Source organism: Tachypleus tridentatus, chromosome 6 (assembly GCF_004210375.1).
Source record: "Tachypleus tridentatus isolate NWPU-2018 chromosome 6, ASM421037v1, whole genome shotgun sequence".
In the NCBI taxonomy this organism is placed as follows: Eukaryota; Metazoa; Arthropoda; class Merostomata; order Xiphosura; family Limulidae; genus Tachypleus; species Tachypleus tridentatus.
Genome location: NC_134830.1, coordinates 65,838,636 through 65,855,074, shown reverse-complemented (window position 1 = coordinate 65,855,074; position 16,439 = coordinate 65,838,636). Strand labels below are relative to the sequence as shown.

The 16,439-nt window shown below is 31.6% G+C and overlaps 1 protein-coding gene across 7 annotated transcripts in view; it reads right to left on the bottom strand.

Moving 5' to 3' along the window:
• Window positions 1-16,439, bottom strand: part of LOC143252710 (MFS-type transporter SLC18B1-like) — a 30,339-nt gene that overhangs the window by 10,449 nt on the left and 3,451 nt on the right. For 2 of the 7 annotated variants that reach the window (XM_076505271.1, XM_076505269.1), the window contains exons 1-10: window positions 14,897-15,426; window positions 14,093-14,509; window positions 12,799-12,894; window positions 10,513-10,586; window positions 8,784-8,931; window positions 6,277-6,345; window positions 5,418-5,505; window positions 4,988-5,127; window positions 4,177-4,275; window positions 3,823-3,914 (exon numbers count right to left, since the gene is read on the bottom strand). In XM_076505271.1, the coding sequence (XP_076361386.1) occupies window positions 3,823-3,914; window positions 4,177-4,275; window positions 4,988-5,127; window positions 5,418-5,505; window positions 6,277-6,345; window positions 8,784-8,931; window positions 10,513-10,586; window positions 12,799-12,894; window positions 14,093-14,482 (1,196 nt within the window). In that variant the 5' untranslated portion in view covers window positions 14,483-14,509; window positions 14,897-15,426. Of the gene's footprint in view, window positions 1-3,822; window positions 3,915-4,176; window positions 4,276-4,987; window positions 5,128-5,417; window positions 5,506-6,276; window positions 6,346-8,783; window positions 8,932-10,512; window positions 10,587-12,798; window positions 12,895-14,092; window positions 14,510-14,896; window positions 15,428-16,439 lie in introns of those variants that run through there. The other 5 variants (XM_076505273.1, XM_076505276.1, XM_076505270.1 and 2 more) reach the window with 4 other exon arrangements.

Below are 16,439 nucleotides of genomic sequence, written 5' to 3'. Positions count from 1 at the left end.
CAGCTCCTTGTGACATTTCTGTTAACCCGAAGTTAATTTTTCCGAATTACGAAATTTCGTATCACTATAATACCTGATAGGCATGGCTTGACTGTTTCGAAAGCAGATTCCATGGTTAACACTCCATATATAACTGTATTTCTTTCAATGTAAACTACAGACATATACATTTCTCGTACCGTATTTTTTTAAGTTAACATCTAAGGAATGAAAAAAATCATTTTTGGAATTTATTCAAAGTGTTTGAATGATTTAGTGGAACTCATCTATGCACAGAAGGAATTCATTTCGTTGTATATTTCTTTCCATATCATAGTATTTTTCAACGTCAAGGCTTAAACTATTTGTTGTCATCGGTTCAAAGGTGAATAATATAACTATATTTAGTGTTCAAAATCATTCTACTAAGCTATCTTATTGCCATCAAAATAACTTCATATGATATTATAACGTCAGTGTTGTCGATTATTATAAAAGGGTGTGGCTCGGTGTATGTGACCACCATTGATTCAAAAGGAGAAAAAAACCTACTAAATTGAAATTTTGCACTCTTGGTAAGTGAGTCCTGAGGATGTGCACCATGTATTATTATTTATGTTATCCACGTACTTGAAGTGTAAAATGAAATACATAAAAACAAAACTGGAAAAATGTTTTCCTTTTGAGTTCACTTTCCTATAAAGTACATTTTATTACCCTTTACAACTTTTACAGTAATAGCTGTAAACTGTAATGCAAAAACAAAATACAATATTGATTGTTTAATTTAGAGTCTATATTTATGAAGTAGGATTTTATTTTATTGATAACATTGGTCATATAACAGAAAACCTAAATTCTGAAATGATTTAAGTTTGAAATTAGATCGATTTTTTTACGTTCTTGATTATTATCATGTTGGTCAAGCGTATAAAGGCGTGCGATTCGTAATCTGAGGGTCGCGGGTTCGCATCCCGGTCGCGCCAAACATGCTCACCCTTTCAGTCAATCCCACTATTCGTTGGTAAAAGAGTAACCCAAGATTTGGCGGTGGGTGGTGATAACTAGCTGCCTTCCCTCTAGTCTTACACTGCTAAATTAGGGACGGCTAGCGCAGATAGCCCTCGAATAGCTTTGTGCGAAATTCCAAAACAAACATTCTTATGTACTTGTTAAAATATATCACCCTAAAAATATGTCAAAGTAATAACCAGTGACAAACCAGCTCTTTAAATAGGAATAGGAATATATTTGAGAGACCATTTTTCATTCGATTTATCGCTTGCGACATTGTGTTATAATTGTATCAGGAAATTCAACCTTCCCGATATCCTAGACAGAGAAAATCGAAAGAATAAAATACGCCATATATAATAAAGAAATGTAGATGTATGATGATTTGAAATAGTTTTTATTCACACAATAAGGTTTCATTTATTCAGAGATATCATTCGTGTTATTATCTAATGGTATATTTAAGGAACTTCGAAAACATAGTAAATTTTGGTGTTTAATGTGAATAATAGCAATATTAGTAGTCGTACTTTTAAAACATTAAAAATTAAAAATTATTATCAATTAGTAACTTTCGAAGAATAATTGATTAAAAAAGGAGAATCAATTATAACTTATTTTTTGTTATAGAGTATTTAATTATCAAAGTAAACTAATGATATTTGACATAGATATGTACGTTAGTGTTTCACAGATTAACGTACTGCTCGTCTCCTGTTATTTTTTACTTTCTTAATATACCTTAAGCCTAACGTTAGAGTTTAATCTACGACAGTGATGAAGTTGCTATCATAGATATAATAGTAACACGCAGTTAGTTTGTTTGTTTTCAATTTCGCGCAAAGCTACTCGAGGGCTATCTGCGCTAGCCGTCACTAATTTAGCAGTGTGAGACTATAGGGAAGGCACTGGTCATCACCACCCACCGCCAACTCTTGGGCTACTTTTTACCAACGAATAGTGTAATTTATAGTCACATAATGATGCCCCCACGGTTGAAAGGGCGAGCATGTTTGGTGGGACCGGGATTCGAACCCGCGACCATCAGATTACGAGTTGAACGCCCTAACCCACCTGGTCATATTTTAGAAGATAGAAGTAACGAATGAATATGGCATATTCGGTGATTTAGGCTAGCGGTATACGCTATGACCTTTTGGCATAATATATACTATCTCTGTAATTCTTGACATAAGTTAAATATAGTCAAAATATCTTGTGTAAAGGCACAGTATACACATCAACTTCTCATAAAAATCAAAGCCAATCAGCATTTGAAAGCTATAAAAAATGGCATATTTTGGAATATTGATAAGTTTGCAATATCATTGTGTTATCTTAGTTTGAATTGTACGTTTCGTTGAAAACTTTTACATTTACATTAGAGAAGACGTGTTGACGATAAATATAATAGTAGCGACATCCCGTAACTACTGCGCTAGTTTACAGTAAATCGAATGTTTATTTTTGATGCTGCTAAATGTTCTAAAATAGCATGTAGTTAAGCACAAGGACACATTATTTGGTATTAACGTATAATGTAAGTATATTTACCGTATCTTTCATAAATCAACCTCCTAAAGTAAGTTATTATAGAGAGAGACAAATTACAAACAGTAATATAAGTAGAGATGGAGACACGTACTCTTTGAAGTTAAAAGGAAAGTTCAAATTGTACACAAACAACAGTTTAGATGGCCGTGAAGCATTAGTTGAAGATCAATATATTTTCGGGGATATTCGCACCCAATAGTGCCAGTGATACAATATAAACATGACGTCATACTGCCGATAAAAATATACAGAGTATGATCCGTTATTACAGGAAGATTGAAATAGTAGTTGTGGTGAAATGATATCATGGCACGTAATATTCCTATGGAACAATTACAGTAATGTATAATATTCCGTTACGAATATTACTGAGATTATATGAGTTAATATAATAAACTGAAAGGTCAAAAGATGGCCTAAAAACTTGATTGTTTTTGGTGAGTCATGAAACAAGAGATTTCTAACAATATTTCTCAGATGTTTATGAATAAACTGTAAGGCAGCATATTCATATCTGCAAATACCTGATAAGTCTTTGAAATTGATAACACCTGTCACCAAGTTTTGTGATTGTTGCCAATCACAATTGGCAAAATTGCTAGACCAATTTGAATCACAAATTCAGCCAAAATTTGTTGGCTGAATCACAGCCAACGTTTCTTGTATTTAATCCCAAATAAAGTTAAAATAAAACATCTCTAAAATTTTTAAACGTTATTTTTCAGTTGAGGAATAATTAGTTTTTGCAAAGGAAGTTATAAGAAGTGTATTTGTGTTTTCAGATTTAAAAAGAGTTGATTAAGAATAGTGTATTATTTGTACCCTCACCCTTTAACCCCAGAATTTCTAGGAATTACAACTCTACCAGTGGATGGAAGACCACAGATAGACCTTGTTTACCTTCTGTAGATTGTGTAGCTTTGTGCTCAACTACAAACAAATTTCTGTGTTATTACTACATTATTTTTTAAATTACTCTCTATTTATTCATTTATATTATTTCTCAATAGATTTCTTAAGGATAAGTTCAGATGTATTCTAAAAGAAGTCTTTAGATACATCTCCCACTTTAAAGTTGATGAATGTGTAACATAAACAATAAAGATCATGCTTTAAAGACAGAATATGAGTTAAGAGGACATAGAACTTGAGATATATCTAAACTCCGAAATGTATTTTTTGGGCTACATAGAGAAACTATAAGTTTGGAAAATAAATAATCTGAGATATGAAAACACGTGGCAGAAATAATGTATAACATAAGAATAAACTTACATTTTCAGAGGAAGAAAAGGTGCTGGTCCAATTAATAATAAACTCATTATGGAGACACTGTTGGTTATATATAATGGAAGGAAAGAATCAGGCTGAAAAACAACAACATAAGTTCAGGATAAGTCTGTTTAATTTAGTAGAGATTTGTTGCCAATTGTACTTTCATTTTGGTTGGCGTGTCAGTAGGTTTATTTATTTTATGAGAACTAAATATAAACATTTATCGAAATTGAAATGCTCTTGTCTTTTTATTCAAACATAGTGGTCACTTTTTAATTTGAGTACAATAATCCATCTTTATAAAACATATTTATGTGTATAAGTGTAATAATTAGGTTAATCTGATATACTCACAGCTTTGTCATGAATATATCCCCAGACAAGAGATCCAACTGAATACATTCCACCAGAAACAATAAATATTAGTCCAACAACCGATGGTGCTAGACCAAACTACACGAAATAAACACGCAATGCTTCAGAGAATGATAAAACTTGTTTTCGATAATATACTATTTGATTTCTTGAAACACGGAACTTTACGTATATTTTAATATCTATTTATTTTCCATATCTATTTAGTTATAAATATTAAATGTTTATATTTTACTTTGATATTACACTGGTGGGCGCTCAATGGTATTAAGGTTCTGATATATGTTTGAAATGTAATATCTATACATCGATATAAATCCTTTATAACATTTGTCATCAAAATATATTTTGTGAATAGTCATATCCCCTTTTTTATCAATTAATGTTGAAAACAAGTTTACAAATTCCAACTAGATCGAGAGTTGAAATTAAATAGACTGGACCATTTTGTTTTTACTTTTATATTTAAATACAAAATAGTAAAGAAATATTCCAGACTCGAATATCTGCGGTAGACTATCGCAAGTAGCTTAATGTGTAACTTTTTGCAAGAAAAACAAACAAACGAGCAGTTAGTATACAGCTATTTTGACTTAGTTCAAATAATCATTAATTTACTTGCTACATACATGGAAAATTTAAAATTGCGATAGAAAAAATAAAATCTAACTGATGATAATGTAAACCAATTTTGTAATACGACTTAACTCTTTGATGTTTTCAGTGTGATGTCTCCACTACGGTAAAAAAGAATTCATGGAACACAAAAGAACAAATGAATTTAACGTACCTGTCTGATGTGAGGCTCCAAGGTCGCCTCATTAAATCCCACGATAATGAAGCCGGTTAAGATATTTATCATTGCCACAATAAAAGAAGGGTTCAGAATAATCTTCAAAACTTCACCCTTGTTGTCTTGGGTAGCATATTCTAATTGAACATAAGTGGCAAAAAAAAGAGAAAATCAAGTGTAACTGACTATGTTACAAATAAAATATTATGAAATAACGTATTGACAACTGAAAATTTTAAAAATCTTTTCAATAAAACGAAAGTGGTTCTAAGCAACCAATAAATACGATTACATTTATTTTAAAAAACAAATTATGTATTAACTTTGTCAAACAAGCATCAATTAGAATATCATAACACAGAATTTTAACACAGGTTGAATTAATTATAATAAATTTAAGTAGATAGCGGAGCTTAATTTATGTCACCTGTTTCTGGTAACAAGAAGAACATGATTGCAGATAAACACAAGTGAATCCCTCCAATGAGGAAAAATGGTAGCATATAACCTCCAACCTGAAAAACAGAATAACTGGTTCTAATATTGTAAACAACTTTACTAGTTTATTTGTATATGTTCTGTAATATTATTATCATTAATTTCCAAGATAATGACACGAAAGGATCTAATGGGAATAATTCCTTTATTAGTGTTTAATTTTTCAGACTTAAATACTATAAATATTTCTATAAAAAGTGTCTTTTAATGTATTTTGACTTTTTATCATTTATATTATTATTAATTTTATTAATTATTCAGCTGCAACTCAAGAACATGGTGTTTAATATGTATCCATTCGATTTTTTCTGTACCTCAGCTGTCAACAGTAAACATTCCTTAAGCACGAAATAGTGTGCATTATATTAATGGAAACTAAAGAAGATTGATGTGAAAGTGTGTGAAGATTTGGACACTTTTCTCTACCAGGATTTGACGTTTTATCATTAATAGAATTGATAACTTTATTAATTAACAGGAAATAATGATTTTCCATTTCTAATTGAAACTTGTTAAGTAATAGTATCGGTTGAAAACAAAGTTGGGATGGCATAAAGCTTATTTAATGGAATGGTCTAAGTTTCATTTTAATTCTTGACTAGTGATAATTTAGATAAACAGGGGGAAAATGTCTGTGTTTAAGCGTAGAACTACATTTTATAACTCGAACAAAGAAGTAATGTGCAAATTTGTCTTAAAAGTTGTATTATCCAAGTTTGCGATTTAAAACAGTCACAAAGGCAAGGTAATTTAACTTGTTTTACACATAATACTAGAAACATATGTACCTCATAGAGGGCGCCTCCAACAGCAGGTCCAATTGTGACACCAAAACCGTAAAACATTTCACTGGAGGCCTTTAAAAGTGAAAGCAACATTATTGAAGTTCAAATTTTCAGGTTTAGACATTATAATGAGCTTCCGTTTTAATATTGTATATCTTAAGACATGCAAATATAATACATAATTTGGTTTCACTTTTTTGAATCTTGACTGCTAAGTAACAGAAATATAGCTTACCGGGAAATGTTAAGTTTTCGAAACAGTTTTAAACTTTGTAAAGAAAAAATCACTTATATATTTCATATTCCAATGTTGTTTGCATTAGCTCTAGCTACGTATTTCTTTTTAACTTCACTCAAGATTACTTTTACTTTCACGCGTGTGTCCAATATCCAGAATTTTCATGTGGGAGGAAGACGTGAATGTCCCTAGTGAACCCCAATTTAATTAGTTAAACCCTGAATATTCTATTCAGATAGTGTCTACATGTTCGTGATTACAGATATAATACGGAGCCAGGTGTTTCTGCTAATGTTGGAAGTTGCTGCATCAGTGTGTTTCTTCAACTGGCTATGGTATTTATTTGGTTTGTGAATTTTTCGTTTTTATTTTTTAAAACAGCGAAAGAATTTAATGGCTTGGGTTTTGATTCGATTTAATGCTACACGTCACTTGTTACTCCAGATCTTTAGTTAGTTAGGAGAAGTTTAAACTTTGTTTGTAGCAACAAATGGATCTAGTGACGTGCTCCAAAGAGTCGCTTCATCTGCTTGTAAACTGTCTTGATAACGTTTTGTTAAATCGCATTCCAGACTGCTTTTTGTGAAGGAATATTATTTCTTTTACTCTAAGTGATCAGCGCTCTGTTGTCAATGGTGTGTTACGTTTTGTATGTCAGTGATTTCTTGATATGTTTAGAAATAGAATAGAAGTCTGTTATTTTATCCAACAGTTTACTTATTTTTATAAATTGGAGGTTTTGATTTTTTTAAGTCTTTGATGACAGTGGTTTTCCTGTACGTGGTAAGGTATCCAGTTTTAAGTGATAGATTACATAACTCAGTTAAGTATGATACATATTTGTCTGGAAGGTTTGCATTTATTAAATTCGTTATTGAGTCTTTACCCGATGCTTTTGTTTATCATAATGAGATACGCATTGATATGTATATCACATCCCTGCCAGGCAAACCTATCATAAAATACCTTGGTCGATTCAAGTCATAGGTCCGATGGTTAGGGCGTTGAGCTGGTAATGTACGAGTCGCGTGATGGGGGCGATTTTGATTAATTTCCTTCCCTCTAATCTATCACTACTAAAGGTTAGAAAAAATGAGAAAAAAATTATAATTGCCTCAGAAAGATTTACTGAATTGTTTTCTGAGGTGTAACGTTTAAAAGAGGTTATCTTGTTATAGCAGAAAAAAATAGCAAAATATTCTCTATCAAACCACCTTCCAGAATCTTATACAACTCTAAAACTCATTTGAATAGTAGACGTATCGCTATTTCATCGTTACTACAACAGACAGTGTGTTATTAAAACTGGTTGGTAATTTTCAGTTTCATTTGTTTGAAATATTTTAAAGAATGAATTCAGACTATCGTTTTCAGTTTTATTACTTTTAAGAATCTTTACTTTGTATATTTTCTCTCATTCTTATTGCGGATTTGTATAGTATATAAAATGGGGAATAGTTTTTGGTATCCATAGAAGACCCACACCTTAGAGAGTGGTAGAACTAAATTATGACAACTTTATCTGTACTTTTTCAGACATGTTACAGAGGTGTCAGTTCCAGAATACAGAGGATATAAATATACAGTTTTGTGTACAAAAAGTCGGGTGCAGTTGAGATTAAATTTATATAATGATGTGTATTTTTGAAGGTTTTTGTTAAATCATGTTACACAGATATTATCAAGTATACGTCTTCAAGAAGCTATTCATTTTTTACTGAGAAACTTTTTACTTCTCTTATTTTACACCATAAATCTAACATAAGCTGTCGAATAGTAAAATCTACTGCAAAAATAGTGTATTGATTTGAAGAGTTATTGTTTTGATGTTGAGTACAAAGCAACACAATAGGGTGTGGGTACCTTCTAACAACAGGTATCGAATTACGGATTATAGAGTTATAAGTATGCAGACATAACTGTACCTCTGTGGCCGTGCTAAAGTTAATGGAAACATTAATGTTATTAAACTAAAAAATAAGTCTAAAATGTGTTAAACATTAGAAATTAAAATAATTTAGTTTGTGAGCAGAAGTGTAACTTCGAAGCTATCACTTATCATTAACCAACATCATCTTGATAGTTTTTACATCAGTTTTCTCAAAAATCAATTTAATCAGAAGTTAAGTTAAAAAGATCTCAGATCTTGAGTTTTCATGATACTTTTGGGGCTATATTTTTCAAAATAACAGTTAGTCATAAATTATATACTGTTATACTATATTATATACTTTATTGTAGAGTGGAGATTCTAAAAAGAAATTCATCTCACCAGAGCTGTTGAACGATATTCAGTAATTTCGTTAGCAATGAAGACATAGCCCAGAGTGAACAGTGATGCTGATCCGATAGCCTGAACTATCCTTCCAACAAAGGATAATGTAAGGAATGTGACATCAGATGGAGACTTTATGAGAGTACTGAAATGCAAGACTACATTATAGATTAAAATAATAAATTTTGTAAGTAACCCTAACAAGAAACAGTACGAGCTTTCCTCGTAGAACTAAGGTCAACTCATCCAGATATTACCAGTATTATACGGTTTGATGTGTACATAATGCTCATGTATTGCCGAGTTATTATTGTATATTTAATTTCCATTCTTTACAAAATTTTCTTACAATAGTTTTTTACTCAAACATTTGATCGAAAATTAACATTTTTATTGCTCAATCACTAACATTTTTCAAATGGCTGAATTTAACAAAGTAAAGTAACTAACATGATGATGTGTATTCGAAAATAATATGCTTTATTATGTTTGTTTGTTTCTTGTTTTAAAGCTATCTTATCTGATACCTTTGAATGTTTTTGATAAAACATTGATGGTTATTTACCGTAACTGCCAGAAACAAAAAGTCATACCCTAAGAAGTATTTCTAATTGATTATTAAATCTCTTTTACATTCAAGAGGAATAAGGCGTTATGATAGAAATAAACACAATGTGATACATAGCGCTTAATGTACGGTAGTTGAGAATCTGAAAACTAAAGAACATTTAAGTGTTGGCATCATATTCTGGTGTTTCAACGTGTACATGAAAGGTGATTTCTGAAAAGGCAGGACTTGTAGCACGAAACGTATAACGTAGGCGATCCCTTGCTGTTTTGGGTGGGCTTTCTGTGTCATTAATTTTCAATTGTTAGAGTAGACTGAAAGCGGTTAATCAACAATAACCACTTCTAACGTTTGAGCTCCGATCCTATGATTGGTAAAACTAATCATAATAGCTGGGTGTAATTGTAACGAGAGCTCCAACCATATCTTCAAAGAATAATAGTCCCTTGTTCTTTAACTTGGGTGTTGAACCAAAGAATATCGCTATCTTAGAAATTCTGAATACGAATTTATCAGCTCAGTTTGATGATATATTGCATGTACTTTAGTCTCTTTATTAAAGCAACAGAAAGTTGGTGTCATCACCCTACGTATGAAAAGCTAAATAATATCAAAATATAATTGTGATATATTCCATCCATGGTGTTTCATAATGACCAGGGTGGTACGTGAACTGTTCATTTGCATTTTCATAATCGTATATAATACAATTTAGATAACCATTATATTGATAATTGCAGAAATGAATTATGCTAAAATTGTACCATTTTGAAAAGCTCGCAAAACTTTATGTTCTTGATGTATATTACTATGTTAATATGAGGTTTCTTTGAGTGTTGGTCTGAACTGGTGATTAGTGTCTTACTTCGCAATCCAGAGATAAGGACTGAACTGCGTAACCAAATATGCTCGTTGTTTTGGGTGATGGAGGAGGTGCTGTAATGTAAAAGTCAGTCCAACTATTAATTGGAATACTGAATTGGCGGAGAGTATTATTGAGTAGTAGCTATTTCTTTGGTTTGCTACTTATAACCCTTGAGCAGCTTTGTGCGAAATTCAACGAATGAAATCATGCGTTTTGTAGATAAACGTCGTTCATCTTTTTGTATTTATCTTCATTGTTATTATGATAAAAGAAAAAGTGAAAGATAAACTTACCCAATAAATATCGTAGCACCACCGCCTAAACATATCCCCGAGATTAATAAACATTTTGGTGATATTTTTGGAATCTGTAAATTAATAAAAGTTTCTTTTAGTTAAAAGACACATTTAAATAGAGGGCGATTAAACATTTGATAAAAATGCTCTGTGAAGAAAGGATGTTTTAGATGTGAAGATAATTAGCCATTCAACCAATCAAATAATGAAGGTAATAAAATCGTGATATAAAAAAATATCTCAAAGGTACCGAATCGTCTGGAATAGATAGTTTAGAATAAAAGCTATGCATCTTCTCAGCGCCAGAGTGCACCTGGGTAAGCGCAATAAGCATATAATTCGAAACAAAATGTGTTGTTAGAAAATATCAGAAATGAATCATAAAGGTAAACATCTATCATCGGAAAGTCTACTGAAAAAGTTTGAGAACCACCAGTTTATGTACATGTTTCCACAATAAATAGCTGGGTCAAGATCTATTTATGAGAAAATAATCCACAACGGGTTGTCTGCTGAATCTACACAGGGGAATCGAACCACTGATTTTGCGTTGTAATTCCGTAGAATTACTGCTAAACTGTTATAAACTAAACAACAAAAAATACAGTCATTTTATCTGAAAAAAGAAATGTACATATTGTTACGTAGGCGAAAATAAAAAAACAAGATAAATGATATCTAACAAATTAATTACGTGACTTAAAAGTACGTAAAAATAATTCAAAATAAAGGGAAAGAAATATAATAAAGTTACTTTTTACTCTAACTAAACTAGTTCTTAGTAAATGAGGAAAGTGAATCGATGGAACGTAGGGGGTAGGTGAAAAGATGTTGTCCTAATAAACGACTGTTGAATAGTAATAGAAGGATATGAAGAAATATTTCTCGTTAAATCGCGGTGGGAAGATAGTTTACTTGCCTAAAAATGTGTTACTTTCTATTGATAATGGTCAATTAGAGCAGACCTTCAGAAAAACTGTTTGTTTGTTTGTTTTTGAATTTCGCACAAAGCTGCTCGAGGGCTATCTGTGCTAGCCGTCCCTAATTTAGCAGTGTAAGACTAGAGTGAAGGCAGCTAGTCATCACTACCCACCGCCAACTCTTGGGCTACTCTTTTACCAACGAATAGTGGGATTGATTGTCACATTATAACGCCCCCACGGCTGAAAGGGCGAGCATGTTTGACGCGACGGGGATGCGAACCCGCAACCCTCAGATTACAAGTCGCACGCCTTAACACGCTTGGCCATGCCAGGCCTTCAGAAAAACTAGTTATACGTTTATTTTAATATTTACGCTTGTTTCCGTATAGTTTACTTTTTTGGATATGATGTATATTGGTGAGTGTGTATTGTGCAAGTTACGCATGTTCTCGAAATTCGTAGAAGATTCTTGAGAGTAAGAATCAATAATATTTGCTTTACGAAATCCAGGAACGTTTATAGATTTCGAACTTACAAACTGTTCAACTTTCGTAAATTACTTCTGACTTTATTAATTCTACGAGGACATTAAATGTATCGTCGGTAAAAGTCAACTTATCAGCGGCGTTAGGCCATTCATGTTGGTTGGCTTTAGCGAAGTGTGACTGTATCAACTCAGAATTAATTTGGTCATCGTGAAACAGGATGATTGATAAAGTATTCAGTTCTATACAGGATATAAGAATAATATTGTCTGTAAGTTTTTAAAATTCTTGGACGTAAACAATCATCTGTATTAGCTGTTAGTAATCACCGTTATTATAAATTGTATTGTCTATTTTGTGTTTGTATATTAAAATATATTTGTGTTGAAAAAGAAAATATTGTTACAAGTACCATAAATCTGATACATATTAACAGTTAATTAACTTCTAAATTGAAATTCACATTTTCGGTTATTTGAAATGAAAGCATGTTAACAAACGTGATACAATAAATCGGACACTCATCCGAAATAAATAATAGTACAAAACACATCATGATGGCTTTGGCTATTGTGTAATTTGCTGATTTGCATGTTTGAGATTGTTTTGTTAAGATGTACTAAACTTTGTAGAACTAAAAGAATTGAATATTTACTTTAATAATATTTTTCTTTCCTGTTAAAAGTTTGATATCATTTTGCATGATGTTTCTGAGAAATTATGTTTATTGCGTCTATTATTAGTGATAGTTTACAATTGGTAATTCTGGTAACTATAAAAATTGGCCTACGATCGAACTCCTTTCCCTTTACAGTAAAGAAATAATAATAATTTTAAATAATTAATTTACTCTTTAGTTCATAATTGGTACTCACGATTTTGAAAATAACTGGAGAGAGTAAAAATGTTGTCAAGGAAAACACTCCATAAAGAAATCCATACTGTGTTGTAGTCATTTGTTTTCTCTCTGCCTGAAAAGGGAAAGTTTTTTGGTTATTGACAAAACTCAGATATCAGAAACTACCGAACTCGGTAGTAGTTTTATAACTAGGTTGTAATTTTATAGTTGAACAATAAATGAAACAATTGAAATTTCCACATAATTTATGTGTTTCAAGTTTCACCAACAAAAATTTCAAACAGAAGGAATAAGTTTAAAATATAAAACAGACGTTCCTGTATTTACACAACAATATTGTTAATTTGTTAAAAGAACGAAAACAGCACCATATTCTGATATGGGATTATGTTTAAATGTTTATTCAAACAACAAGGCAAGATGACGGCTGTTGGATATAACCTTCGTGTCGAATCGAGCGAATATCCGAACCCAATAGGGAACAGGTGCACATTATAAAAGTAAGGTAAATAGAATTAAGTTATAACTGTTTCTAAGAAAATTTTAATGATAAATATAATTTATCTTACAGTATTAATTAATGACAAGGACATTTTAGGTTTTGATATTATCTTTGTACAAGTACTTGACTGTTATTGTATTTAATGACATCGTATTATTTTAAGCATTCTAGCTGTGGCCATCTCTTTTTTTCTTGAATCGTTCAGTTATCTTTTCTCCATTTTCTCTCATTGGCCTGGCATGACCAAGTGATTAGTCAATCCCACCAATCGTTGGGAAAAAGAGTAGCTCAAGAGTTGGATGTGGGTGGTGATGATCAGCTGCCTTCCCTCTAGTCTTACATTGCTAAATTTCGGACGGCTAGCTCAGATAGCTCTCGTTTAGCTTTGAGCGAAATTAAAAAAACAACAACTCAACGTCAATCCAACAAACCGTTTTGTTTTACGGTGGGTCAGTACCAAGTTTACGGACTTATAACGCTAAAATACAAGGTTTGTTATGCAAGACTTCGTGTTTTTTAACACACTTACTTAAATCTACTATTCTAATTTGTATTTATCTTCAGTTATAATTTTACTCTACACTGTTGTTTACTGTTAGACGTTAAATATAATTGATAGTTTGTCATTATTGCTGTGTAGAATATATTTCTCCACAATCTTCCCTTTTTCTCTTATATTTCACCTTATTTCTAAGCTGTATCCTAGTTTATGTTTTAATCATGTGAGACATTTTCGTTTTTGGTTTTTTGTCTGAAACGTTTACTTTACCTTTATCAATTTAAATAGAAATAAAAAAAACATAAGTACCTCTTTAGAGAAGAAGGAGAAAACAAGAGCGTAACAACTAGCTTGACAGGTGAAAGCGAAATTGATTTGGAATAAAATTAGAGCCTGACGTTTCGTAATACAGCTCTTGTTTTTGTTTTCAAGATCATGGCTTATCAAAGGAGATGAATATGATTGATCATCTGGATCATACAAACTTTCTGAATTTTCATAATTAGTATAAGAGTAAAGTTTCAATAGGTCAGTTGTTTGGACATTTCTTTGTGAAGTATTGGATTCCAACAGGTTAGGAATGTTCTCACAAGTTGCTGAAGGAATAGTTTTTATTTTTTCTGTTTCGGAGGATGAGGAGAAACTTTTTGAAAGTTCCGACACAGTTTCATATGTTGTTGACATGGGAAAAGACGGCATTATTTCAAAGTAATATAGAGTAGAAGCCTTTGGAAAAACGAAAAAGACCAAATATTCATTCCAGTCAAAATAAAAACGTAACTTCAAATTAATCTCAATATCTTATCAACTTGTTAACGTTTGTAGGAAATAATTGCTTCGGTTTAAATGTAGTCTTATACCACATGATGGTTTGTGATACAAGCAATCATTTTGTTTTAAGGGAAATACTGTTATGCTATTAATTACTAGATAATTAACGGAGTGAGGATGTCACTTGAGCTGTAGTAAGAAACATAGATATACTTTATATACATCGCTAGAGTAGACACGGAGAATTCAAAGAATAGCGAAAAAATTCACACATTTTCACTAGCTGTAAAGAAGAATTGAACATTCAAAACACAATAACTAAAGACTTGTATCAATACATACTTGCAGCACCAGCTTCCCAGCTTAGCAGTAGATGTATAACGAATAGGGAAACATGTGAGTTGTGTTTCTTCCATTCTACAGTTATACGATTCTTAATATTACGTGGTATGAATATGATAACAATGACGTACACGTGTAACTTTATTATACAGTTCCCAGCGACTAGAGAATTAACAGCTGTGCTTTAAATATATAATGGACCTACCCAAAATACACTTTGAGGGAGCGTGTATTCTCAGGAACTCGTACATATATCGCTTAGAAATATAATTATAACGTAACGTCATAAATAGTTGAGAGGTAGTGAAATTTGTCAAAATATGAGCGCAATATTCTAAGGAATCTTATTTTGTTTGTAAAATGTACGTTACAGAGAAAACTGAAATTGACGCTTGCTTTTCTGGCAGTGACGGTCCCTGACCGAAGTTAATTGTACAGTCAGAATAGAGAATAGGACTGAACTTCCCTTTTCTACAAATAAAAACTGATCTTATTTAAGTTGTCGGTTACCTTACCAGTACGTAGTTACTTGCGTAAGCAAAGTCCACTGATTATTAATTAGTAGTATCGATCCATTCATTGAAATTCAGTTTCATTCAATCTGCTAGTAGATATGATGACAAACTATAAAAATGATCGTTGTGTTGGGTATGTTTAATATCACAAAGTACAGTTTCTAAACAGACAAGTAAACCAAATATCACAACTGATAGATTTTTAGGAGACGTACGTGAAGTAAAGAAAACTAAGTTCGACCAGAAGAAAATAGATTGATGATGCTGTTTGATTTAAAATTTAAAAATAAAAATTATTGTTTCAACAAGTTAATGAAGTATGTTGGTATTTTTAAGCTGCTGGTTTGCTCTTCTGTATATTTAAAAAACAAATGGGAATTTACCACTTCTATTCTTCTGCACACTAAAATCACTGATTCTGGTTCAAGATCGGTCAGAATGCTTTATACTAGAAGTTAGAATACCAGACCTGCAACTGGAAAAAGAAAGAATGGAACTCCCTGTACAGTTCAATAAATAGTGTGGTTATGTAATAATACAACAGACTCAATTCAGTAAGCCACGTGAAGGAGCAGTCACAATTCTTGTCACGTGTGGCAGTCATTCTCAGCTGAGAATAACCTATACTAATATAGAAATAAAGAAAATACTTCAATAAAAGTATATATATATTTTTGTAACTCCATCATACCTTATTTTAGTCTGACATTACTTTTAGTTTCAAAAGGTAAAATATCTCCTGGTGTCACAAGTTTGATTGAACAATAGATATATATTTATTTTTACAGAGTAAACCTAAACTTACCATAGCTGTATACACTCTCTAAGAAAGCAAGCCAACCATTGTACAAATCAATTCCTTAACAAAGTGGATGCCACATATAATCCACATTCTCTGATATTATTATCTAGGGATTTGTATTCATACATGCAAGAATAAATGTGAAGGTTTGATTATTTGTATACATTGGTCATTTGAAATATACGTTTGTGAAGTTATGCATAGGTATGTAATGTCCAATAAAATT